This window comes from Scyliorhinus canicula, chromosome 3 (assembly GCF_902713615.1).
Source record: "Scyliorhinus canicula chromosome 3, sScyCan1.1, whole genome shotgun sequence".
In the NCBI taxonomy this organism is placed as follows: Eukaryota; Metazoa; Chordata; class Chondrichthyes; order Carcharhiniformes; family Scyliorhinidae; genus Scyliorhinus; species Scyliorhinus canicula.
This window is the reverse complement of record NC_052148.1, coordinates 91,226,986-91,254,285: the sequence shown is the minus strand read 5'-3', so window position 1 is coordinate 91,254,285 and position 27,300 is coordinate 91,226,986. Positions and strand designations below refer to the sequence as shown.

Sequence of the window (27,300 nt, the reverse complement as noted above, 5' to 3'; positions counted from 1 at the left end):
GGCTGACGTCATCGTGCGCGTCAGCCGCCGTGAGTCTTGGCGGGCGGAGTTAGCGACGTTCGCTAACTCCGCGTCGCTGTGATTCCCCTGGCCCCGATACTAGCCCCGCCCGGGGGGTAGAATCGGGTCCCGGGACGGAGCTCCGAGGCTGGCGTGAAACACGGCCAGTTTCACGCCAGCCTTCATGGCACGCCAGATTTGCGGAGAATCGCGCCCGTACGTACTTTACTCTGCAGACGGTGTCATTCTTCAATCCTTCATTAGACCATAAAACCTTGGGCGTGATTCTCTGACCCCCTTGCCGTTTCTAACGGTCGAGCGGCGATTCTCCGGCCTGGATTGGCCGAGCGGCCTGCCCAATCCGACCGTTTCACGCCGGCGCCAAGCACACCTGGTCGCTGCCGGCGTGAACAGCGCACGAACGCTGCGTGTGCGGCCTATGGGGGGGGGGGGGGGGGGAGGATCGAGCACCAGGGGGGTGCTCAGGAGGGGTCTGGCCCGAGATCAGTGCCCACCGATCGGCGGGTCGGCATCTCTAAGGGACGCACTCTTTTTACTCTGTCGCCCCACAAGATCAATCCTCCATGTCTTGCGGGGCGCCTGCGGGGAGGACGTCAACCGCGCACGTGCGGGTTGGCGCCGGCCAACCTGCGCATGCGGGGGTGACGTCATTTAAGCGCCACCGGCCGCGTCATTTATGCTGCGCCACTTTGACGTGGGCGCCAAGGCCTGGCGCGCAAAATTGACACGGCGCTGCTCCTAGCCCCCTGGGGTGGGAGAATAGGGGGCGAGGAGCGGCCTCCGACGCCAGAGTGCAACACTCCGGTTTTCACTCCGGCGTCTGCACTTAGGCCGTCGGCACGCCGGGTGGGAGAATCGTGGGAGGGCCGGGCGACTCATGACATGCCCCCCTGGCGCCCCCATACGATTCTCCCACCCCCCGCTCGGAAGAATGGGCCGAGCGGCCTGCCGTTCGTGACTGGTTCACAACGGCGGCAATCACACCTGGTCGCTGTCGTCGTAAACATGGCGCCAAATGCTGGTTTGACGCTTGTGGGGGGCGGAGAGGGGAGTGAGCACCACGGCCGTGCTCGGGAGGGGACTGGCCCGCGATCGGAGCCCACCGACCGTTGGGCTGGCGTCTCAAAGGGACGCATTCTTTCCCCTCCGCCGCCCCGCAAGATCAAGCCGCCACGTCTTGCAGGGCGGTGGAGGGGAAGACGGCAACCGCGCAAGAACGGGTTGGCGCCGGCCACCTGCGCATGCATGGGTGACGTCACTAGGCGCGCCGGCCGCGTCATTCTCGGCGGCCGAGAATAACGGAGCGCCGCTCCTAGCCCCCCGGGTGGGGGGTGAATAAGGTGTAAAATGGCCAGCGATTCCCCGTTTTACTGGGGCTAGCATGCCGATACGGCCTGGGGACTTGCCGGGTCTGTGGCTGGGCATGCACACGGCGGCTGCCTGCAGCGGCTGCTCGCAGACCCGGCCCTCCAAACAGTCTCCCCCCTTTGGCCGGCTTGTGCCCCCAGCACCTGATGAAGTCCCCCCCCCGCCCACGGATCGGCCCTCCCCCGACTGTAGTGGTGCTGCACTGAGTCCGCTGCCCCCACGCCGGGTTCCCGATGGATGAGACCACACGCGACTGACGTAGTCAGGATCTCAGCCAGTCGGGTGCGGAGCATCGGAGGTGGGGCTCAGGCAATGTCCTGAGGCTGTGGAGTACACCGCTTTGGAGGGGGCGGAGCATCATAAAAGCGGCACCGCCTCCGATTTGGTCGGGAACTTTGATTCTCTGGCCGATCGGCGAACGTGATTTGACGTTGGTGACCGGAGAATCCAGCCCTATGTATCTATTCTTCTCCCAAAGTACTTAACCTCACATTTTTCCACATTATATTCCATCTCCCACTTCATTGTCCACTCGCCTAGGCTGTCCAGCTCATTCTGCAGACTCCCTGCTTCCTCAGCACAACTTTCTACATATCTTTGTATCATCTGCAAACTTAGCAACAATGCCCTCAGTTCCTTCTCCCACATCATTAATGTATATTGTGAATAGCTGCGATCCCAACACTGACTACTTCGGCACACCACTAGTTTGCCATCATGAAAAGGACCCCTTTATCCCCACTCTCTGCCTTTGTCAGTCAGCCAATCCTTTATCCAGGCCAGTACCTTGTCCTTAACACCATGGGCTCTTATCTTATTTAGCAGCCTCCTGTAAGGCACCTTGTCAAAGGCCTTCTGGAAATCCAAATAGATCTTGTCCACTGGTTCTCCTTTGTTTAACTTCTTTGTTCCCTCCTCAAAGAACTCTAACAGATTTGTCAGGCATAACCTCCCCTTGACAAATCCATGCTGACTCAGTCCTATTTTACCATGCACTTCTAAGTACTCTGCAATCTCATCCTTAATAATGGACTCTAGTGCAGCATGGTGGTGCAGTGGTTAGCACTGCTGCCTCACACCGCTGAGGACCCGGGTTCGCTCCCAGCCCCGGGTCACTGTCCGTGGGGTGTTTGTACATTCTCCCCGTGTTTACGTTGGTCTCACCCTCGCAACCCAAAAGATGTGCCGGGTAGGTGGATTGGTCATGCTAAATTGCCCGTAAATGGAAAAAAATAGACTCTAAAATCTGGCCAACAATTGAAGTTAGGCTAACCGGCCTCTGATTTCCTGTCTTCTGCCTCCCTCCCTTCTTCAATAGGGGTGTTACATTAGCCACTTTCCAGTCCTCTGGGATCTTCTCTGCATTCATTGATTCCTGAAATATCACCACCAATGCCACCACATTAGGGCCTGGTTTAGCACAGTGGGCTAAACAGCTGGATTGCAATGCAGAACAATGCCAGCAGCGCGGGTTCAATTCCCATACCGGCCTCCCCGAACAGGCAATGGAATGTGGCGACTAGGGGCTTTTCACAGTAACTTCATTGAAGCCGACTTGTGACAATAAGCGATTATTATTATTAATCTCCTTCAGAAACCTGGGGTGTAGTCCATTCGGTCCAGGTGATTTATCCACCTTCAGACGTTTGTTTCCCCAGAACCTTCTCCTTAGTGATGGCCACCTCTGCCCCTGGTTCTCCTGGAGCTCTGGCATCCCGCTGGTGTTTTACTCCGTTAAGACTGATGCAAAGTAACTATTCAGTTCGTTTGTCATTTCTTTGTTCCCTATTATTACTTCTCCAGCCACATTTCCCGGCTCCGCTCCTCTCTCCGGGTGGTACCTCTCTCCAGGACTGCCTCTCTGTCTGGGTCTGCCTCTCTCCCCGGCTCCACCCTCTCCCTGGCTCCGCCCCGCTCACTGTCTCTGCCTCTCTCCCCGGGTCCGCCCTCTCCCTGGCTCCGCCCCGCTCCCTGTCTCTGCCTCTCTCCCCGGGTCCGCCTCTCTCCCCGGCTCCGCTCCACTCTCCGTGTGGCATCTCTCTCCAGGACTGCCTCTCTGTCTGGGTCTGCCTCTCTCCCCGGCTCCGCCCTCTCCCCGGCTCCGCTCCTCTCTCCGGGTGGTACCTCTCTCCAGGACTGCCTCTCTGTCTGGGTCTGCCTCTCTCCCCGGCTCCACCCTCTCCCTGGCTCCGCCCCGCTCCCTGTCTCTGCCTCTCTCCCTGGGTCCGCCCTTCTCCCCGGGTCCGGCCTCTCCCCGGGTCCGGCCTCTCCCCGGGTACGCCCTCTCCCCGGGTCCGCCTCTCTCCCCGGCTCCGCTCCACTCTCCGTGTGGCATCTCTCTCCAGGACTGCCTCTCTGTCTGGGTCTGCCTCTCTCCCCGGCTCCGCCCTCTCCCCGGCTCCGCTCCTCTCTCCGGGTGGTACCTCTCTCCAGGACTGCCTCTCTGTCTGGGTCTGCCTCTCTCCCCGGCTCCACCCTCTCCCTGGCTCCGCCCCGCTCCCTGTCTCTGCCTCTCTCCCCGGGTCCGCCTCTCTCCCCGGCTCCGCTCCACTCTCCGTGTGGCATCTCTCTCCAGGACTGCCTCTCTGTCTGGGTCTGCCTCTCTCCCCGGCTCCGCCCTCTCCCCGGCTCCGCTCCTCTCTCCGGGTGGTACCTCTCTCCAGGACTGCCTCTCTGTCTGGGTCTGCCTCTCTCCCCGGCTCCACCCTCTCCCTGGCTCCGCCCCGCTCCCTGTCTCTGCCTCTCTCCCCGGGTCCGCCCTTCTCCCCGGGTCCGGCCTCTCCCCGGGTCCGGCCTCTCCCCGGGTACGCCCTCTCCCCGGGTACGCCCTCTCCCCGGGTCTGCCCTCTCCCTGGCTCCGCCCCGCTCCCTGTCTCTGCCTCTCTCCCCGGGTCCGCCCGCTCCCCGGGTCTGCCCTCTCCCTGGCTCCGCCCCGCTCCCTGTCTCTGCCCCTCTCCCCGGCTCCGCTCCTCTCTCCGGGTGGCACCTCTCTCCAGGACTGCCTCTCTGTCTGGGTCTGCCTCTCTCTGCGGGTCTGCCCTCTCCCTGGCTCCGCCCCGCTCCCTGTCTCTGCCTCTCTCCCCGGCTCCGCTCCACTCTCCATGTGGCACCTCTCACCAGGACTGCCTCTCTGTCTGGGTCTGCCTCTCTCCCCGGGTCTGCCTCTCTCTGCGGGTGCGCCCTCTCCCTGGCTCCACCCCGCTCCCTGTCTCCGCCCCTCTCCCCAGCTCCGCTCCTCTCTCCGGGTGGCACCTCTCTCCAGGACTGCCTCTCTGTCTGGGACTGCCTCTCTGTCTGGGTCTGCCTCTCTCTGCGGGTCCGCCCTCTCCCTGGCTCTGCCCCGCTCCCTGTCTCTGCCTCTCTCCCCGGGTCCGCCCTTCTCCCCGGGTCCGCCCTTCTCCCCGGGTCCGCCTCTCTCCCCGGGTTCGCCTCTCTTCCCGGGTCCGCCCTTCTCCCCGGGTCCACCCTCTCCCCGGGTCCGCCTCTCTCCCTGGCTCCGCCCCGCTCCCTGTCTCTGCCCCTCTCCCCGGCTCCACTCCTCTCTCCGGGTGGCACCTCTCTCCAGGACTGCCTCTCTGTCTGGGTCTGCCTCTCTCCCCGGCTCCGCCCTCTCCTTCGCTCCGCCCCGCTCCCTGCCTCTGCCCCTCTCCCCGGGTCCGCCCTCTCCCCGGGTGGCACCTCTCTCCAGGACTGCCTCTCTGTCTGGGTCTGCCTCTCTCCTCGAGTCCGCCTCTCTCCCCGGCTGTGCCCATCTCCCCGGGTCCGCCTCTCTCCCCGGGTCCGCCTCTCTCCCCGGGTCCGCCTCTCTCCCCGGGTCCGCCACTCTCCCCGGGCCCGCACTTCTACCCGGGTCCGCCTCTCTCCCCGGGTCCGCCTCTCTCCCCGGGTCCGCCTCTCTCCCCGGGTCCGCCTCGCTCCCCGGGTCCGCCTCTCTCCCCGGGTCCGCCTCTCTCCCCGGGTCCGCCACTCTCCCCGGGCCCGCACTTCTCCCCGCGTCCGCCTCTCTCCCCGCGTCCGCCTCTCTCCCCGGGCCCGCCCGTCTCCCCAGGTCCGCCCTTCTCCCCCGGGTCCGCCTCTCTCCCTGGCTCCGCCCTGCTCCCTGTCTCTGCCCCTCTCCCCGGCTCCGCTCCTCTCTCCGGGTGGCACCTCTCTCCAGGACTGCCTCTCTGTCTGGGTCTGCCTCTCTCTGCGGGTCCATCTCTCTCCCCAGCCCCGCCCTTCTCCCTGGGTCCGCCCTCTCCCCAGCCCCGCCCTTCTCCCCAGGTCCGCCCTCACCCCGGGTCCGCCTCTCTCCCCGGCACTGCCTCTCTCCCCGGGTCCGCCTCTTTCCCCGGCTCTGCCTCTCTCCCCGGCTCTGCCTCTCTCCCCGGGTCCGCCTCTCTCCCCCCGGGTCCGCCTCTCTCCACCCTCGGGTCCGCCTCTCCCCCCTCGGGTCCGCCTCTCTCCCCCCGGGTCCGCCTCTCTCCACCCTCGGGTCTGCCTCTCTCCCCGGGTCCGCCTCTCTCCCCGGGTCTGCCTCTCTCCCCGGGCCCACCTCTCTCCCCAGCTCTGCCTCTCTCCCCGGGTCCGCCTCTCTCCCCGGGTCCGCCTCTCTCCCCGGGTCCGCCTCTCTCCCCGGGTCTGCCTCTCTCCCCGGGCCCACCTCTCTCCCCAGCTCCGCCTCTCTCCCCGGGTCCGCCTCTCTCCCCGGGTCCGCCTCACTCCCCGGGTCCGCCTCACTCCCCGGGTCCGCCTTTCTCCCCGGGTCCTCCTCTCTCCCCTGGGTCCGCCTCTCTCCCCCGGGTCCGCCTCTCTCCCCGTGTCCTCCTCTCTCCCCTGGGTCCGCCTCTCTCCCCGGGTCCGCCTCTCTCCCCGTGTCCTCCTCTCTCCCCAGCTCTGCCTATCTCCCCCGGGTCCGCCTCTCCCCCCTGGGTCCGCCTCTCTCCCCGAGTCCGCCTCTCTCCCCGGGTCCACCTCTCTCCCCCCCCCGGATCCGCCTCTCTCCCCCCCCCTCGGGTCCGCCTCTCTCTTTGGGTCCGCCACTCTCCCCGGGTCCGCCTCTCTCCCCGGGTCCGCCTCTCTCCCCGGGTCCGCCTCACTCCCCGGGTCCGCCTCTCTCCCCGCGTCCGCCTCTCTCCACTGGGTCCGCCTCTCTCCACTGGGTCCGCCTCTCTCCCCCGGGTCCGCCTCTCTCCCCCGGGTCCGCCTCTCTCCCCCGGGTCCGCCTCTCTCCCCCGGGTCCGCCTCTCTCCCCCGGGTCCGCCTCTCCCCCCGGGTCCGCCTCTCTCCCCGTGTCCTCCTCTCTCCCCGGCTCTGCCTATCTCCCCCGGGTCCGCGTCTCCCCCCTGGGTCCGCCTCTCTCCCCGAGTCCGCCTCTCTCCCCGGGTCCACCTCTCTCCCCCCCCGGATCCGCCTCTCTCCCCCCCCTCGGGTCCGCCTCTCTCTTTGGGTCCGCCTCTCTCCCCGGGTCCGCCTCTCTCCCCGCGTCCGCCTCTCTCCCCGCGTCCGCCTCTCTCCCCGCGTCCGCCTCTCTCCCCGCGTCCGCCTCTCTCCCCGCGTCCGCCTCTCTCCCCGCGTCCGCCTCTCTCCCCGCGTCCGCCTCTCTCCCCGCGTCCGCCTCTCTCCACTGGGTCCGCCTCTCTCCCCGCGTCCGCCTCTCTCCCCGCGTCCGCCTCTCTCCCCGCGTCCGCCTCTCTCCCCGCGTCCGCCTCTCTCCCCGCGTCCGCCTCTCTCCACTGGGTCCGCCTCTCTCCACTGGGTCCGCCTCTCTCCCCCGGGTCCGCCTCTCTCCCCCGGGTCCGCTTCTCCCCCCGAGTCCGCCTCTACCCCCGGGTCTGCCTCTCTCCCCGGGTCTGCCTCTCTCCCCGGGTCCGCCTCTCTCCCCGGGTCCGCCTCTCTCCCCGGGTCAGCCTCTCTCCCCGGGTCTGCCTCTCTCCCCGTGTTTGCCTCTAGCCCCGTGTCTGCCTCTCTCCCCGTGTCTGCCTCTCTCCCTGCAGTTTCTCACTCTGAAGCTGTTCTTCCTTTCCCACTGGTCCACCTCTCTCCGTGCTGTTTCTTGCATTGATCCTTTTCTCTGTCATTGATCTGACTCTACAAGGCATGTAGGTATGATTATCACAGCATAGTCTTATGTCTTGACAGCTCCTTCACAAACGACACCTGCCACTTGTAAAGGAAGGCTTATGGTACTCTTTCTCTAGTACATAGGTTGTGTGATAAAGTTCCTTCACTTTCCAGCATTTCTATCTGGCATCTTTTCCATTGACCTTGTTATCATACCAGATCTTGTGCATTTCTTTAATGTGCCCAATTCAGCAATCTTAATCTCAAATGGACTAAGAGTAAATTTTCTGCGTGAATTGCTTATTGTCCAGTTCTCTCCTGCGCAACTTCCTTCAACTTGATGACTTCATTTCCAATCTCTTCCTTTCGTCCTCTGCATCAACCAATCTTCTGCTGGGACCGGAGTAGTTCTTTATTTAATGAATCCACTTCTCCTCCACCTCGGCCTCCACCAGTTGCAGTTTGGGCCTGAGCCATTTCCAGTTCCATCTGCTTTATCTTGATAATCATCTGAAGTACGCTCAGATGAACCGACAATCTTAAATGGCCCATTTTTGTTACAATAATTTGTATCTGATGATTAAGCTGTTCTGCTTGGTTTCTGATTCTCACTCTCAGTATGCCCAAAATTTACTCTTAGTCCATTTGTCTCATATAAACATTGCCCCTCAGCATTCCCACCTTGATTTCCAGCTCTTTGCAAGAAATTTCCAGTCAGCTGACATTGTTCACCAGCTTAAAACTCTGTTACTGAACACATTGGAGTTCTGCCTCAAACCACTGCAGTTTTTATTTCATCAGAACATCTCTCTCTTGTCGAAGAGAATCGCAATCATTCTTTAGTCCATTGCTCTGCTTTTGCAATCTATTCAGTTTATCCATTTATGATTTTCTTCCCAGGTGAAGCCATCATTCCTTTTAACATTTGATAACGATCCCTTCCTTCTCATGCTTTGCATGTTTTCAGAGAATTGACCCTTTCCCTTTCTTGTAGTTGCAACAAACTCTACTTCTACGTGCATCATTTCTTCCCTCTACTTGTTATATTCAACAGCCAATTCTCCTGAATTGCTAACTTGTTCCAAGAGTTGTGTTCTCTCTTTGGGGTTGTCCATTGCTAAGTCCTCCTCAGCACCCTCAAACACTGGGCAGTTTCTGCCTCTCTGCAGAATGCCAATTTCTCCAGCTCATTTGTGTTTTCCACACGACTGGTGGTTCGATCATCCAATTGGATCTCTAAAGAATTCCCAATAGTGACTCTGGTAAAAGATATCTCTGCTCTCTGCTCTTCAACAGTCCGGTGACTCTTGCTACAGAATACCCTACATGAGCGTCACAGATCAAGGGCTGGATTCTCCGCCAGTGGTTTTGCCAGCAGCCCCGGGATTTCCCAACAGCATGGGGCTGCCCCACAATGGGAAACCCCATTGACCAGCTGGCAAAATGGAGCATCCCGCCGGCATGCTGAACCAGAAATCTGGTACGGCGGGATGGAGAATCCAGCCCCAAATATTTGATGCGATTCACTCTGAAATTAGTAGTTCTCTCACCCGTCACAAAACTGATAGCATTCGTTACATGGGATTTCCATGACTTCGAGTTCCACGTTATGACCACTGTTGCTGAGTTCTGCTTGTGGCTTTTCTCTCAACTCTTTTTACATTTTATTTACATCTTCATGCTCTAATTCCAGCTCCTTCACCACTTGCTGGTGAATGTTGTACTGCTTCTTACTGATCTTAATAGATTTCTGAGCTAATTCCACCTTTTTCATAGTGCTAGTTTTTATTTCTTAACTTTGATGTAGCTGGCCGCTTCTCATTTAGATTAGGGTCATGGAATTTTACCTCTTTTACTATTTTTGAAGTTCTCGGTCAAGTTTGTCCTTTTTCTTTTCTTCGATCTGACTACTTCTTCTGCTGGGCTTCTTCTGACTGATTACGACTTTATTGTTTGCTTTAAATTTATTGCTAAATCTTCCAAGGAATTTTCATTACAAAAAAAAAGATGGGATGCAATTGAGTTTTGTGTGCTTTCAGCTCTTCATGTTGTCATTTAAGGTTTTTTTAAGACCCTCCTTCTGCGACCCATCGGTCTTTCACTGCCTCCTCTGAGTCTGGCATTGCCTCTTCCTTGAGGACTTCTTACCTTCTCTGAATTCCAGCGTTGCCTCTTCCTTGAGGTCTTCATTGCCTCCTTTAAGGTCCTCAATTCCTCATTTGAGGTCTTCATTGCTTACGGACTTCTGAGGCTGTATAATGCTCTGGCCATAGAACATAGAACATAGAACGATACAGCGCAGTACAGGCCCTTCGGCCCTCGATGTTGCACCGACATGGAAAAAATCTAAAGGCCATCTAACCTACACTATGCCCTTATCATCCATATGCTTATCCAATAAAATTTTAAATGCCCTCAATGTTGGCGTGTTCACTACTGTTGCAGGTAGGGCATTCCACGGCCTCACCACTCTTTGCGTAAAAAACCCACCTCTGACCTCTGTCCTATATCTATTACCCCTCAATTTAAGGCTATGTCCCCTCGTGCTAGCCACCTCCATCCGCGGGAGAAGGCTCTCGCTGTCCACCCTATCTAACCCTCTGATCATTTTGTATGCCTCTATTAAGTCACCTCTTAACCTTCTTCTCTCTAACGAAAACAACCTCAAGTCCATCAGCCTTTCCTCATAAGATTTTCCCTCCATACCAGGCAACATCCTGGTAAATCTCCTCTGCACCCGTTCCAAAGCTTCCACGTCCTTCCTATAATGAGGCCACCAGAACTGTACGCAATACTCCAAATGCGGCCGTACTAGAGTTTTGTACAACTGCAACATGACCTCATGGCTCCGGAACTCAATCCCTCTACCAATAAAGGCCAACACACCATAGGCCTTCTTCACAACCCTATCAACCTGGGTGGCAACTTTCAGGGATCTATGTACATGGACACCGAGATCCCTCTGCTCATCCACACTACCAAGAATTTTACCATTAGCCAAATATTCCGCATTCCTGTTATTCTTTCCAAAGTGAATCACCTCACACTTCTCCACATTAAACTCCATTTGCCACCTCTCAGCCCAGCTCTGCAGCTTATCTAAGTCCCTCTGTAACCTGCAACATCCTTCCGCACTGTCTACAACTCCACCGACTTTAGTGTCGTCTGCAAATTTACTCACCCATCCTTCTGCGCCCTCCTCTAGGTCATTTATAAAAATGACAAACAGCAACGGCCCCAGAACAGATCCTTGTGGTACGCCACTCGTAACTGAACTCCATTCTGAACATTTCCCATCAACTACCACTCTCTGTCTTCTTTCAACTAGCCAATTTCTGATCCACATCTCTAAATCACCCTCAATCCCCAGCCTCCGTATTTTCTGCAATAGCCGACCGTGGGGAACCTTATCAAACGCTTTACTGAAATCCATATACACCACATCAACTGCTCTACCCTCGTCTACCTGTTCAGTCACCTTCTCAAAGAACTCGATAAGGTTTGTGAGGCATGACCTACCCTTCACAAAACCATGCTGACTGTCCCTAATCATATTATTCCTATCTAGATGATTATAAATCGTATCTTTTATAATCCTCTCCAAGACTTTACCCACCACAGACGTTAGGCTCACCGGCCTATAGTTACCGGGGTTATCTCTACTCCCCTTCTTGAACAAAGGGACCACATTTGCTATCCTCCAGTCCTCTGGCACTATTCCTGTAGCCAATGATGACCTAAAAATCAAAGCCAAAGGCTCAGCAATCTCTTCCCTGGCTTCCCAGAGAATCCTAGGATAAATCCCATCCGGCCCCGGGGACTTATCTATTTTCACCTTGTCCAGAATTGCCAACACTTCTTCCCTACGCACCTCAATGCCATCTATTCTAATAGCCTGGGTCTCAGCATTCTCCTCCACAATATTATCTTTTTCTTGAGTGAATACTGACGAAAAGTATTCATTTAGTATCTCGCTTATCTCCTCAGCCTCCACACACAACTTCCCACCACTGTCCTTGACTGGCCCTACTCTTACCCTAGTCATTCTTTTATTCCTGACATACCTATAGAAAGCTTTTGGGTTTTCCTTGATCCTACCTGCCAAAGACTTCTCATGTCCCCTCCTTGCTCGTCTCAGCTCCCTCTTTAGATCCTTCCTCGCTTCCTTGTAACTATCAAGCGCCCCAACTGAAACTTCACGCCTCATCTTCACATAGGCCTCCTTCTTCCTCTTAACAAGAGATTCCACTTCTTTGGTAAACCACGGTTCCCTCGCTCGACCCCTTCCTCCCTGCCTGACTGGTACGTACTTATCAAGAACATGCAATAGCTGTTCCTTGAACAAGCTCCACATATCCAGTGGCCTTGCAGCCTACTTCTCCAACCAACACATCCTAAGTCATGTCTAATGGCATCAGAATTGCCCTTCCCCCAGCTATAACTCTTGCCCTGCGGGGTATACTTATCCCTTTCCATCACTAACGTAAAGGTCACCGAATTGTGGTCACTGTTTCCAAAGTGCTCACCTACCTCCAGATCTAACACCTGGCCTGGTTCATTACCCAAAACCAAATCCAATGTGGCCTCGCCTCTTGTTGGCCTGTCAACATATTTTGTGTCAGGAAACCCTCCTGCACACATTGTACAAAGAATGACCCATCTAATGTACTCGAACTATATCTTTTCCAGTCAATATTTGGAAAGTTAAAGTCTCCCATAACAACTACCCTGTTACTTTCGCTCTTTTCCAGAATCATCTTCGCCATCCTTTCCTCTACATCCCTAGAACTATTAGGTGGCCTATAGAAAACTCCCAACAGGGTGACCTCTCCTTTCCTGTTTCTAACCTCAGCCCATACTACCTCAGAAGAAGAGTCCCCATCTAGCATCCTTTCCGCCACCGTAATACCGTCCTTGACTAGCAGCGCCACACCTCCCCCTCTTTTGCCCCCTTCTCTGAGCTTACTAAAACACCTAAACCCCGGAACCTGCAACAACCATTCCTGTCCCTGCTCTATCCATGTCTCTGAAATGGCCACAACATCGAAGTCCCAGGTACCAACCCATGCTGCCAGTTCCCCTACCTTATTTCGTATACTCCTGGCATTGAAGTAGACACACTTCAAACCACCTACCTGAACACTGGCACCCTCCTGCGAAGTCAAATCTGTGCTCCTGACCTCTATACTCTCAATCTCCCGTACCCCAAAACTACAATCCAGGTTCCCATGCCCCTGCTGAATTAGTTTAAACCCCCCCAAAGAGCACTAACAAATCTCCCCCCCAGGATATTGGTGCCCCTCAGGTTCAGATGTAGACCATCCTGTCTATAGAGGTCCCACCTTCCCCAGAAAGAGCCCCAGTTATCCAGAAATCTGAATCCCTCCTGCCTGCACCATCCCTGTAACCACGTGTTTAATTGCTCTCTCTCCCTATTCCTCATCTCACTATCACGTGGCACGGGCAACAACCCAGAGATAACAACTCTGTTTGTTCTCGCTCTGAGCTTCCATCCTAGCTCCCTAAAGGCCTGCCTGACATCCTTGTCCCCTTTCCTACCTATGTCGTTAGTGCCAATGTGGACTACGACTTGGGGCTGCTCCCCCTCCCCCTTAAGGACCCGGAAAACACGATCCGAGACATCACGTACCCTTGCACCTGGGAGGCAACATACCAAACGTGAGTCTCTCTCGCTCCCACAAAATCTCCTATCTGTGCCCCTGACTATTGAGTCAGACCCCCATTTGGAGTATTGTGAGAAGTTTTGGGCCCTGTATCTAAGGAAGGATGTGCTGGCCTTGGAAAGGTCCAGAGGAGGTTCACAAGAATGATCCCTGAAATGAAGAGCTTTCTATATGTCATATGAGGAGTTTTTGAGGACTCTGGGTCTGTAATCATTGGAGTTTAGATGGATTAGGGGCATCTTATTGAAACTTACAGGACGCTGCGAGGCCTGGATAGAGTGTACGTGGAGAGGATATTTCCACCTGTAGGAAAATCTAGAACCCGAAGGATCACTGCGGAGCCGGGCACCAGCTCAATCAGGCCCCATCCTGCCAATATGATGGCGTAATTCACGCCCATTCAATGGGCTAGATTCACCATTTTGAAGGCTGAAGTGCCGACGCCAGCTTTGACAAAGTGTCATCGGACTCGAAACATTAGCTCTTTTTTCTCCCTACAGATGCTGCCAGACTTGCTGAGATTTTCCAGCATTTTCCCTTTCGTCGGTGATTGATATGATTTGGCTATTTGATTCAAACTCAATCTCCTACCTCAATCATGGTTCCTTTGCACTTGTTTGTTCGTCAATATGCTTTGAGTTTACTTTTCACTTTGTAATTTCATCTGCTTTCACTCTGATGTTCTTGCTAACTGGAATTGATGGCTAAAGAATGGTCAGTGGAATGCAACATCTATGACCGATCATAAGGTTGGCTGGTGTATTCCTGGTCACAGAGTGTGGGTTGGATTAAGATCCAGGAAATGGGAGGACCTCCAAAAAGGTGGTTCTGGAGCTGGTAAAGTTAAGCTTTCCCCCATCCATTCCCATTTGCCAGTTTTGGTTGTCTATTCACAAGGTTGCTGTATATCTTACATGACTGATTTATCTCAGAACAATGCAGGGGTGATATTAGTTCCAAATCTACAACAGATATATTTATAATGCTATACCGCATCTCAGAACTTGCAGGATTTATAGACAAATGGTGTCATTCAGGACACAGGCCTTCTCTTATTAATTAGCTCTCTAGTTACATTCGCAAGCTTAAGAAATCAAATACAGCAGTGACATAAATAACAACAGATCAACACAATCAATTAATGTGGAAAAATATTAAGCAACATCAACAGAAACAGAGGGAAGCTTGACAGACAAACACGTGGGGCATAGCTTAATAGAGCTGTGAGTGATAAACGTGACTGATAGAAAAATGTGATTGTTACAAGTCGTATATATTACACCGGTGTGCGCACATAGAAGATTTTCAGTGTTTCACAGATCAATTGTTTTGAATATCTGATTTGAGTAACTTCCCTTCCTATTCCTAGGTAAAGATAGATATGAAGTCACCATTTAAATATTAGACTTCTTTAGCTTTCAGCTACTCATCAGGTTGTCTTTCATCCTTTGTTCATTGTGGATCTTCTCCAGAAACCCTTTTCCTAAATCTATCTCTGTCAATACTTTTCTTCAAGAGGTTGCACATTACTATGGACGTGGGTGGTGAAGCTATTTTTTTTAAAGAAAGGATGACATGTAGAAGTATGTCTACTCCTGGGTGAGATTTCAGATATTTATCAACCATCTATTCTCTTTGGAGTATGGTTTTAAAAATGCTGAAGAAGCTACCCATTCTTCTGCCCTCTTTACAGCGCCCAAATTGATCATTGTATCGGTCTTGTTTTTAATTTACTTCCAGACACTATAACGTAAAGTAAACATGATTGTAGGTGAACCATGCTCTATTACGATGTTCTCAAACTGTCAGAATAATGTCGACCTTACCATTTCCCATCAGAGTTTGAGAACTGCTGAACGGTGGTGCCGAACTGAACGCCTGGAGGGCCTGACATCGTTTTGGCTCTCAACACATCAACGTTAAAGGCCTGGGATGGTTGCAGAAGAAGACCACCTATATAAAGTGCAAAAACAATGTCAATTTGTGAATCAGAAGTAAGCTAATATTTCAGAATGGTTGTTATGATATTAAATAGTTTGCATTTATTTTTTCAAGCCGAACCGATTAATGATCTTGCACACATTTTGTAAGTTATTATTTTAATATTCAGGAATTTTACTTTTGAAATGTGAGTGCTGATGAACAATTACAATGTTCGAGAGTTCTTTTTGCAAATGTTATTTCTTTGTCCAGCCGTCTGGGTGACCAGCCGGTGGAGTGTGTGAGCCAGCTACCAGATCCTGACATTGAGATGTCCAATTGTTCGGGCGGTACGGTGGTGCTGCAGTTAGCACTGCTGCCTACAGCGCTGAAGTCCCGGGTTCAATCCCGGCCCTGGGTCACTGTGCCTGTGGAGTTTGTACATTCTCCCCGTATTGGTGTAGGTTTCACCCCAATAACCCAAAGATGTGCAGGTCAGGTGGATTGACCACGCTAAATTGCCCCTTAATTGGAAAAAAAAAATTGGGGACGCTAAATTTATTTTTAAAAATGAGATGTCCAATTGTTTAAGAGAACCACACTTTATTATCATGCCTGTGGAAAGCTCACTGTCCCAAATTAGTGTCTCCTGCTATGCATTGTGTGATCCTCAGGCTTGCTTGGCCAGAATGATGATAGGTCCAGTGAGCAGGGGTGGAAGGGATATGTTTATAGAATAGGAGAGCCCAGGGAGACAGTGATCCACATTATTCTTGCTGAGCCTGGTGCTAACACAGCATTCCTCCTGGCCCCACAGGCTTTCTTTATCTTTTTGTGGCCTCTTCCTTCATGCCAGCTGTTATAAATGGGCAGAGTGTGCAAGGTCCCCTTATTTGAGGAGGGATGTAGTTGCATTAGAGGGAATTCAGAAGAAGTTCGCTGGATTGATTCTAGAGATGTGGAGTTGTCTTATGAAGAGTGTTTAAGCAGTTTAGGCCTATACTATTTCAGGTTTAGAAGAATGAGAAGAGATCTAATGGAGTATACAAGATGACAAAAGGGATTGACAAAGTAGACGTGGAGCGGGTGCTTCCTCTTGTGGAACAACCTAGAACGAGAGGTCTATGTTTAGGATCAGGAGTAGCAGATTTAAAACAGATATGAGGAAAAATTATGAGCGGAATCTCATCGGCCGATGCCGGAATGGGGAAATGATTGGATGGAGAATCGATTTTGATGCAGAAATCGTTTTGGGAGCCGGTATCACGTCAAATCACAATTCTCCAGTCCCTCAACAGCAGCATCAATGCGTTCCACTCTGCATGTACAGTAAACACCCTCGGCATATCGTTAGCGTGCCACACCTGGTATTCACCGGGGTCTCCGCAATTCTCCGCCTTCACTGGGGCAAATTCCCGACGGTGAGGTTCAATTGTGTTTTCAAAAATCGTGAAACAGGCACTGTGGCTGATGAGGGAGAGAAAGTAGGTAGGACACGGAGACGTGTGATTGTGGACTGCCAGGCTAGACACTGGCCAGGCTGGCTGGGGGGAAGGGGGAGTTGGGGGTGGGGGGGTGGAGGTTACGGGGGGAGGTGGGGCCGGGATGCTCCCCCCTGCATGGGACTGAGGCAGTGTCCAGGCATAGATCGCCATTGCCGCAACCTGCAAGGCAGCCACCTTGCTGCATACCTCACTGTGACACCGGCTGTGTGAGTGCCCACACCACACCACCCCCACACCCCAGCCCCGACCTCCACCCCACCACCCTCGCACCCCAGACCCCTGGGGTATTGGAATTCAACCAGCAATGGTGGCCTTCCTACTAGTCACCGCAGCCCTGGGGTATGCAAGGAGGCTATGAAAGCTGGAGCTGCTTGAGGAGGAGGAAGCTGCAGCAGCGGAGCCTGCCCAAGAGGAACAGGAGGCAGCTACTGAGAATGGAGAGACGGCCGCCCAACAGGCCCAGGAGGAGAAGCTGCAAAGGAAGCCTCATGTGTGCCACAGCGCCTGTCATTCGAGGACCTGCCAGACCGGGCATGCTGTCAAAGACTCCAGCTGAGGAAAGGTACAGTGCAACATATCTGCCAGATCATGGCACACCTGGCACCGCAGGGGTATGGGGGAGGACTGCCACTCCTGGAGGCCGACAAGGTGATGGTCGCCCTGAACCTTTACGCGATGGGGTCCTTCCAGGCGCTGAGTAGGGACCTGTCCAGGATCTCACAGAGCTCAGTGCACAGGTGCATCCATGCCATCATGGAGGCCCTATATGCCCAGTCGGCACAATCCATCCATTTCAATGTGCACCGAGCCCACCAGGATGCCCGGGCAAAGGGGTTTGTTTCCATCACCGAGATGGCCAGTGAACCAGCATGAAACTAGCAGCGGGGCCCCTGCACTTCTAGGTCAGAGGCCACGTTAGCGCACGGCGGCAGCCTCTAGCGGTCACACCGTGTTCCATGGCGGACTCAAACCGCGGAGATGGACCTTAAACATAGTGCCCCCCATCGACTGCGCATCCAACCCAGACCGCCCGCCCCAAAATTGCACGGCCGTGTATAAGGCCCTCTCTGCTCTCTGATCGGCCCACCCCCGACCAGGGCGGCTGCGGATTGAGCCCACAGTTGCTACGGTGGCATCCTGACCGCAGGACCACATGAGATCCATGCCGTCGAGACTTTGGCCGGTCGAGGGCGGAGAATGGCGGGGCAGCCCTCCAGCAATGGCTGCAGGTTGGGGATATGCGGTGCGGCGTGCTCTGAGAGTATGCCGCTTTTTGGGGCACGGAGAATCGGGGAACCGGTGGCGGTCCCGATTTCAGAAATGGATTCTCCGCCCCGGTGCCAGCCGCGATTTCAGCGTCGGGCTGCGGAGAATTCAGCCCAAGGTTTTTAGCAGGAACAGGGTGGGTAAAAAGGGAGGAGGTGTTGCAATTTTGGTCAAAGATAGTATCATAGCTCTTGAACGAGATGCAGTTCCTGAATTAGAATCTATAATAATAATCTTTATTATTGTCACAAGTAGGCTTACATTAATACTGCAATGATGTTACTGTGAAAAGCCCCTAGTCGCCACACTCTATGGTTGGAGGTGAGAAACAGGAAGGGAGTGGTGACCTTGTTTGATATTTACTCTAGACCTCCAAATAGTGGGGAGGAAGTGGAAGAGTGCATTTATATTCATGGAAACCTGTAGGGCAAGTAGAGTTGTGATTTCAATTTCCCCAAGGTAGACTGGAAAACGGGTAGAGTGTGGGGCAAGGAAGGGGAGAAATTCCTGCAGTGTGTTCAGGACAACTTGCTAGAACAGTACATTTCCAGTCCTACCAGGGAGCAAGCTGTGCTGGATCTAATCCTAGGAAATGAGGCAGTGCAGGTGGAGAACATCAGAGTGGGGGAGCCATTGGGGAGTAGCGATCACAATATAATATAATTCAATATTAAGTTGGAAAAGAATAAAAATCAGTCACAGATCAAGATCCCAGACTGAAAAAATGCAGATTTTAGGGCTCTAAAAGTTGAACTGGAGCAGGTTGATCGGAAACGCATTTTCATGGATAAAATAATGGATGGAAAATGGGAGACTTTGAAAGGAGAGATGAATAGGGTGCAAGCTAGGTACATACCCAATAAATGCACGGCATCCAAAGCTAGAGTACCCTGGATGGCTAAGGATATTGATGAGAAATACAGAATAAAAAAAGAGGCATATGATGCATGCTGGAATAATAATAACAATAGAAATCACAAAGGGTATCTCAAGGAGGATATCGCAGGAGAGAGACCAAGGCTGGAATTCGAATAGCTGGAATAGGCATGAGGAAAGGATTGCAGGGTGTGCTAATCCAAATAGGAAAATGAACATATTAATGGTAAAAGATTAGTGAAGGATAGAGTGGGTCCCATAAGGGACAAGCAAGGTAAACTGCTCACTGAAGCAAAGGGTATGGCAGTGGTACTAAAGTGGTACTTGCTTCTGTCTTTACCAAATTAGATGATGGTGACAAAGGCCCAGTTGAAAATATGGGTCTTGAGCTACTGAGCAATACAGTGATGGATAAAGAAAAGGTGCTAAAAAGGCTGGCAGCACTCCAGGTAGAGAAGTTGCCAGGCCCGGATGGGAGGCATCCTGAGAAAGGTAAGGGAGCATATTGCCTAGCCATTGACTGAATTCTTCCAGGCCTCTCTGAACACAGGATTAGTCCCAGGGGACAGGCGGATCGCAAATGTGACTCAGTTGTTTAAAAAGGGGACAAAGGATAACCCAGGAAACTACAGTCCTGTCAGCTTGACATCAATAATGGGAAAACAGATGGAGACAATAATATGGGATGAGATAAATATAGGCTTAGAGAACAATAAGTTAATACTAGACAGTCAACATGGCTTTGTCAAGGGCAGGTCATGTCTGACCAAATTTAATTGAGTTCTTTGACGAGGTGATACAGGTAGTAGATGAAGGTAGTGCCATTGATGTTGTTTATTTAGACTTGCAGAAAGCATTTGATACGGTGCCACATGGCAGGTTGGTTAGCAAATTAAAAATGTTTGGGATTGATCCTTGGCAGCATGGATTAGAAGTTGGCTAATTGGGCAGCACGGTGGTGCAGTGGGTTAGCTACGTTGCCTCACGGTGCCGAGGTCCCAGGTTTGATCCGGGCTCTGGGTCACTGTCCATGTGGAGTTTGCACATTGTACCTGTGTTGGCGTGGGTTTAGCCCCCACAACCCAAGAGATGCAAGGTAGGTGGATTGAACACGCTAAATTGTCCCTTAATTGGAAAAAAATGACTTGGGTACACTAAATTTATATATAAAATAAAGAAGTTGGCGAAGAGATAGGAAAACAGAGGGTAGAGAAAGATAGGCATTTCTCAGACTGGAGATGAGATGAAAGTGGTGTTTCCCAGGGCTCAGTGCTGGGACCCTTGCTTGGTAAAACTCCTGCCGTTCCCAACATAAACGACCGGAGAATTGATGAGTCCGTGGCCAGGCATGTGCACAGTTTTCGTTGAAACTCCGGCCGGGGATTCTCTTTTCCCACCAGCAGAGCACCCTCACCCATGGGTTTCCCAGCAGCATGGGGTGGCTTCAATGGGAAATCCCATTGGCGAGTGGCAGGAGTAGAGAATCCAGCCACCAGCGAATGGCACGCCGCTGAGAAACACGTGGCTGGGGGATTGGAAAATCCAGCCCCACATACCCAACTGATGTCAGTCTTTGATGTTGACCACAGCATTTTCTCAGCATGATCTCAGGTCTTATCAAAGGCAACATTAGACTTGCCTATCTTCTGCAGGTGATTATCTCAATTATGCTTTCATAAATCATATAATCCAATTCTACTGATCTCATTCGTTTTGAGGATGAGCTTTTTGGAGTTCTCCCAAAGGTCACGATTCTCCTGTTTGAAGACGAAATGCTCCCACCAGCAGGAAAAATGGAATGTTTCCCGTTAGCGCTAGTAGCGACACTGACATGGCATTCAATGGCACTTAGAATTTTTTTAAACTAGGATCGCGCATTATGTTGACTGTGAGAGGAGTTGGGGTAAACTCGCTGAGTGGTCCCACTGCTCAGAAATCAGGGCGTCTTTTTAGAGGACACCCTGATCTCAGAATACTGTTGCAACCCGCTCCCCCCCCCCCCTCCCCAAAATCATTGGCTGGTACTCTGTCTGAGTGCTGCCCCTGCATCTGCTCTTCATCAAGAGCTCTTGAGAACAAAGAGACAGCCTCTTTTAAAAAGACTGCGGTTAGAAAGAACAACAGCTCAAAAGAGGAAGCATTTCAGAGTTAATAGACCCTGTAGAGCTATATAAATGACAACAGTAATCCTTCCTTTTAAACTGCCTGGACCTGTCAATCAAGAGGATTTTCATGGCAATGGTTCATGAAAGTGAATGCAAACAATGCAGTTCAAAGCTTTTAGGCTTCTAGGCATGCACACAGGCTGGAAAAAGTGTAAGGACAATGAAATTGACTGTGAGAACCTACTTCATAAGGTTTCCACCACATTAAAGGGACGACTTTTACCTTCATCTCACAGGTCTTTCAGTTTGACATACTGGAAAACAGTTTAAGGTTTTCAGGCTGCAGATGGGAAGACTTTCACTTTATTCTCACATGGCTTTTATTTTGATGTGTTAACAGACAGTTTAAACTGTTTAAGACTACAGATGGGAAGACTTACACTTTCGTCTTTACATGCTGACAAACAATTTCAAGGGTTTAAAGACTGCAGATAGGCAGACCAGTCAAACAAGCCCCACCCCAGGGAAGACCCCCAATCTGAGCCGCTCCAGCACAGCCCAAAAATCCAAGATGGCGGAGGAGCGAGGTGACTTTTTGCAAGCTGTGCCCAGCAAACCCTCCAATTCTATATTTTTCTCTCGTTCTATGCTTCTAAAACTTCATTCTACATTATATTCTGCAGTCTCGCCTTCCTTCCCTATGTACGGTATGCATTGTTTGTACAGCAAACAAGAAACAATACTTTTCACTGTATACTAATACATGTGACAATAATAAATCAAATCAAATCAGTCTAAGTACCTCCCCAACTCCCATTTCCTTGAAGGACCCCACTTGGCAGCCTGGAGGCAAGTGCAGAGAGAGTACTCATCCCCTTGCCCCCTCAGAGTGAAAATCACCAGGTTCCCGTTCCTCAGGAATTGCACCAATTCAAACCCGCATGATTGCGGGATCATTACTGGAGGCCTTTGAACCAGGATTGCAACCCAATAATTGTATTGATATGACTGAAGATGAGGGTTTTGCATGTTCCCATCAGGTCCTGGGAATGTGCAACATGTTTGACATCTGGCTTGAAACATGTTTTTTGTCTGATGCCCGATTCTCCGGGCCATCGCAAATCCCACTGCTCGCGGACCTGGAGAACCCCCCCCCCCCCCAAGTGTAATTCAGGATGGGAAAACTGGTGAAAATCCCACAGGCTGTTCTGTTATGATTCTCATTGCAATCCACCCACACTTGGTCATTTGTTTGAAGCCTGGGAGATTTCTGCCAGGAAAGAGAAGTGTAGAACCAAAAGAAGCCGACCAGGACACCTGATCGGAGATCTGGGCACACCTTTTAAAGGGTTCCCCGATCTTCAGACAACACTACAACCCCCCCCCCCCCCCCCCCCCCCCCCCCCCCACCCCCTCCCACCTACTTACCGAGAGAAATCCTTTGTCACTGTTCTGCAGGGATCAGTGCTGGGACATTTGTTGTTCGTAGGATATATAAATGATCTGGAGGAAAATGTAGCTGGTCTGATTAGTAGGTCTGTGGATGACACAAAGATTGCGGATAGTGAAGAGGATTGTCAGAGGATGCCAACAGGATATAGATGGGTTGGAGACTTGGGCAGAAAATTGGCAGATGGAGTTTAATCTGGACAAATGTGAGGTAATGCATTTTGGAAGGTCCTATACAGGTGGGATTTATACAGTAAATGGCAGAACCCTAAGGAATATTGACAGGCAGAGAGATCTGGGTGTATAGGTCCACACATCACTGCAAGTGACAAAGCAGATGGATAAGGCAGCCAAGAAGGAGTAAGGTATGCTTGCCTTCATCGGTCGGGGCATTGAGTATAGAAATTGCCAAGTCATGCTGTAGCGGCACGATAGCACAGTGGTCATCACTGTTGCGTCACAGCCCCAGGATTCCATTTCGATTCCCGGCTTGGGTCACTGTCTGTGCGGAGTCTGCACGTTCTTCCAGTGTCTGTGTGGGTTTCCTCCGGGTGTCCAGTTTCCTCCCACAGTCCAAAGATGTGCAGATTAGGTGGATTGGCCATGATAAATTGCTCTTAGTGTCCAAAAAAAGGTTAGGTGGGGTTACTGGTTCCAGGGATAGGGTGGAGGTGTGGGCTTGAGTAAGGTGCTCTTTACAAGGGCCGATGCAGACTCGATAGGCCTCATGGCCTCCTTCTGCGCAGTAAATTCTATGATGTATGAGCTGCACAGAACCTTAGTTAAGCCACATTGGAATATTGTGTACAATTCTAGTCGCTACATTACCAGAAGGATGTGAATGGTTTGGAGAGAGTACAGAAGAGGTTTACCAAGGTGTTCCCTGGCCTGGAGGGTATTAGCTATGAGGAGAGTTTGAATAAACTCGGATTGTTTTCACTGGAACGAAGGAAGGATGTTGAGGGGTGACCTGAAAGAGGTTTACAGGATCATGAGTGACATAGACAGAGTGGATAATCAGCTGCTTTTTACCAGGATGGAAAATTCAATTACTAGGGGACATAGGTTTAAGTTGCAAGGGGGAAAGATTAGAGGAGATGTGCGAGGCAGGTTTTTTTACACAGAGGGTGGTGAGTCGTGGGAATGCACTGCGAGGGGAGGTGGTGGAAGCAGATACGGTAGTGGCATTTAAGAGATATCTTGACAAATACATGATTGGAGGGGCGAAGGGCCTGTTCATGTGCTGTACTTTTCTTTGTTCACTCGCAGGCATCATGCCCAACCCCCTCCCCCCAATTGCTGGTACAGCGCCCCCGGCCAAGTTATCGACATGCTACCATGGGGTCGCCGAAGGCCCCCCCCCTTTCAGCTCTCTTACTCTCCATGCCTCCCCTTCAGCCAGCCCCCCCCAACATTGCTTCCCCTTCAAGCCTCTCCTTCATTTCCACCCCTTCAGGCTCTCCGCAGCACCCTCCATTCATGTCCATGCCCTCTCTTAGGCCCATCCATTGGCAGTGCCCCTTGGGACCCTGGCAGTGCTTCTGGCAGTCCCTGACCACCCAGGGGCTCCAATGGCTCCCGAGCCCTCCAGAATCTGATCTCCAGTCATGGAAACCAGCCGTGATTCCCACCGCCTCGTGCTGCACCAGCGGGATGGAGAATCCTGGGAGTCAGGAGACTCTGACTTCAAACGGGCTGAACACATTTAAATGCGCAGCGAGGGTGTGAAGCGGATAGTGTCAGATTCTGCGTGCCCAGAGTATCACACTCCATTTGGCACCCAGCACGAACCACATTTAGGGGGTCTCCCACTATTCTCCGTGGTATGCTGGGCACAATGTGGGGGAGAATCGCAACCATCATTTCTAATTCTCCTTTTATGGCTGAATTTTAAAAAATTAAACAATAACCGATGATTCTATGAAGACAATGGAGGACTGCTAGCCTGCCGGAATATACAGCTTGAATTTCCTCCCAAGTGAAATGAAAAGGGAACAGACTCTCAACACCTCCTGAGGAGTGTGAAATAGTGTGAATAGGTTATAAACCTACTTTGATTTTCGCCGACGTGACCCGTGGCCACATCGGCGGGACTTCGGCCCATCCGGGCCGGTGAATAAAAAAGCTTAAAAAAACAATGGCATCCCGCCGGCGCCAGCTGTTATCCGAGGCGGCCGGCGGGATTTGAAGAACGCCGTTTTATGGCGGGTGGGTGAATCTTTAACATGGCGGGAGCGGCAATATCGGCGCCACCGGCTGATTCTCCGACCCTGCTTGGGGTTGGAGAATTTCGCCCCCCCTCTCGAAAGTATTGCACCAGGATTTTTAAAAATATTTTTCCGATCTTTTTATTATTGTCACAAGTAGGCTTACATTAAAACTGCAATGAAGTTACTGTGAAAAGCCCCTTGTTGCCACACTCCAGGCTTGTTCGAGAGAGAATTCAGAATGTCCAATTCACCTAACCAGCACGTCTTTCGGGACTTGTGGTTTGTAAAGTAAACATCTCAAGAAGAGAAATCTACTGAAAACATAGAAATCTGCTCCAAACAACTGCACTGAGGAAGACAACTGATAGAATAGCTGTAACATGGAATCACTGCACCAAGACCAGCCAAGGACAGTTAACCACATATTTCTTTGCTTGTCTTATTTTCTTCATGAACTGTAATAAAGCCTTTAAGCTATTCTCTTATCCTGCCATCTGTACCAGTGTATTTGTGTGCCCAGGGAATGTGTGTGATGTATGATTGGTGGTTGCGAGTTACCTAGTCTTTTTAAAGTTTGGCAATTAGGGTCAATAAATTTATCTTGTGCTTTGTTTGAACTCAGTCTGTCTGACTATTTTTTCATAATCTGAAAGTATACAAAGTGGGACTTCTGCCACATTGGCAAAGAATATCCTTGCTAAATTCATGAAAATCCCTGAACAAACACGGTCAGACTGAGAGTGGTAGCAGGGGAAGAAACAGTGTTAGCCCTCCTCATATGGTTGTAACACCTTCTATCTCTATCTTAACCTATTCTCTTTTTTTCCTCTCTTTATTTCTTTCTGTACATTGACTCCAAGCCACTCCTTCTCCATTGTTATAGATAAATAGAATAGAACAGTACAGCACAGAACAGGCCCTTCGGCCCTCGATGTTGTGCCGAGCAATGATCACCCTACTCAAACCCACGTATCCACCCTATACCCGTAATCCAACAACCCCCCCATTAACCTTACTTTTTAGGACACTACGGGCAATTTAGCATGGCCAATCCACCTAACCCGCACATCTTTGGACTGTGGGAGGAAACCGGAGCACCCGGAGGAAACCCACGCACACACGGGGAGGACGTGCAGACTCCGCACAGACAGTGACCCAGCCGGGAACTGAACCTGGGGCTGTGAAGCATTTATGCTAACCACCGTGCTACCGTGCTGCCCCTAACTTTGTTTCTTTTTCTATCCTCACATTGATAGACAAATGGGCACAATATTCACGAGGTCATTCGATGTGACATTCACACTATTGCGCCATCATTATTTTGCTTTCCATCAATTTGCTGTGCAAAGCTGGGACAATCTGAAGACTAAGAAAAAAATATCTAATTCATATCACTGACCATGAGGTGTACTGCTCCACCAATTTCTGGACCATGAAGATTTACTTGTATGTTCTTTGCTGTACCAAGTTTTGGTCTGAGTTTGGGCTTCTTCCATGAATACATGCACTGTTCTCTGAGTGTTGATTTTCATAATACTGACCCAGTTCAACTTCAGACAATGAAAATAATCTTGGCTCATTAATGAGGGACCTTTGCACTTCACTGCAATTACAGACAATTGTTTGGTTTGATTTTTGTGTTTTATTTTCCCAGAAATCAGGAAAACGTGTCCACAATAATGTGTGAATCATATGATTTTTGTAGGGTAATTTTCTGGAACTTTCACTATATAGTTATGGGCGGCACAGTAGCACAGTGGTTAGCACTGTTGCTTCACAGAGCCAGGGTGCCAGGTTCGATTCCCGCTTGGATTACTGTCTGTGTGGTGTCTGCACATTTTCCCCGTGTCTGCGTGGGTTTCCTTCGGGTGCTCCGGTTTCCTCCAATAAGTCCCGAAAGTCATACTTCTTAGGTGAATTGGAAATTCTGAATTCTCCCTTAGTGTACCCAAACAGGTGCTTGAATGTGGTGACTAGAGGCTTTTTACGGTAACTTAATTACAGTGTTAATATAAGCCTACTTGTGACAATAATAAAGATTATTATTATTAATAACGTAACAATGGAACTCCGGTGTCCACAGAATCATAGAATCATAGAATCACTCATCTTCTTGGTTGAGGATGACTTGCTTCCAGTCCAGGGATGTGGGTCCTGTGATGGCTAAAAAGTCTAATCCTGGATCCGCAGATTCTGCCACAGGTTTGGAATGTGGTGTATGATGAGGTGGGTGAGTGCGACGCTTTGAAATCTGCACTCTCTTTCCATTGTTTAAGCTACGCCTCCATGTGCTCCACGTTATGATGCTTGAGGTGATTGGCACCTTCGTGGATGCTTTTTCTCGAGTTTGTGCATTCTAAGGCAAGCGATTCCCACGTGTCAATGGGGATGTTGCATTTATTTAGAGAGGCTTTCAGAGTCTCCTTGCAGTGTTTCCTTTGCCCTCCTGCTGATCACTCGCCATTGTGGAACTCCCAGTAGAGAATTTGTTTTGGGAGTCTTGCGTCGGGCATGCGGGCAATGTGGCCCACATTGCAGCTGGTCAATTGCCTCAATACTGGGGATAATGGCCTGGGAGAGGATGCTCACATTGGTACGCCTTGCTTGCCAGTGGATTTTCAGAATTTTGCAGAGACAGCATTGATGATATCTCTCCAAGGATTTGAGGTGTCTATTGTACATTGTCCATATTTTGGTACATACAGGAGGGCGGAAACTACAGCTGCTCTGTACACATGAGCTTAGTGCTGGGTTTGATGTCTCGGTCTTCAAATACTCTGTTCCTCAGGTGTCCGAAGACTGCACTGGAGAATTGGTGTCGATGTTGGCTTTCATCATAAATGCCTGCTCACAC

The 27,300-nt window shown here is 51.6% G+C and overlaps 1 protein-coding gene across 1 annotated transcript in view; it reads right to left on the bottom strand.

Annotated features, from left to right (window-relative positions):
• Positions 1–27,300, bottom strand: part of itga2.2 (integrin, alpha 2 (CD49B, alpha 2 subunit of VLA-2 receptor), tandem duplicate 2) — a 222,315-nt gene that overhangs the window by 156,853 nt on the left and 38,162 nt on the right. Inside the window, 1 exon segment of the mRNA XM_038790878.1 lies at positions 14,942–15,068. Coding sequence (XP_038646806.1) covers positions 14,942–15,068 — 127 coding nt within the window.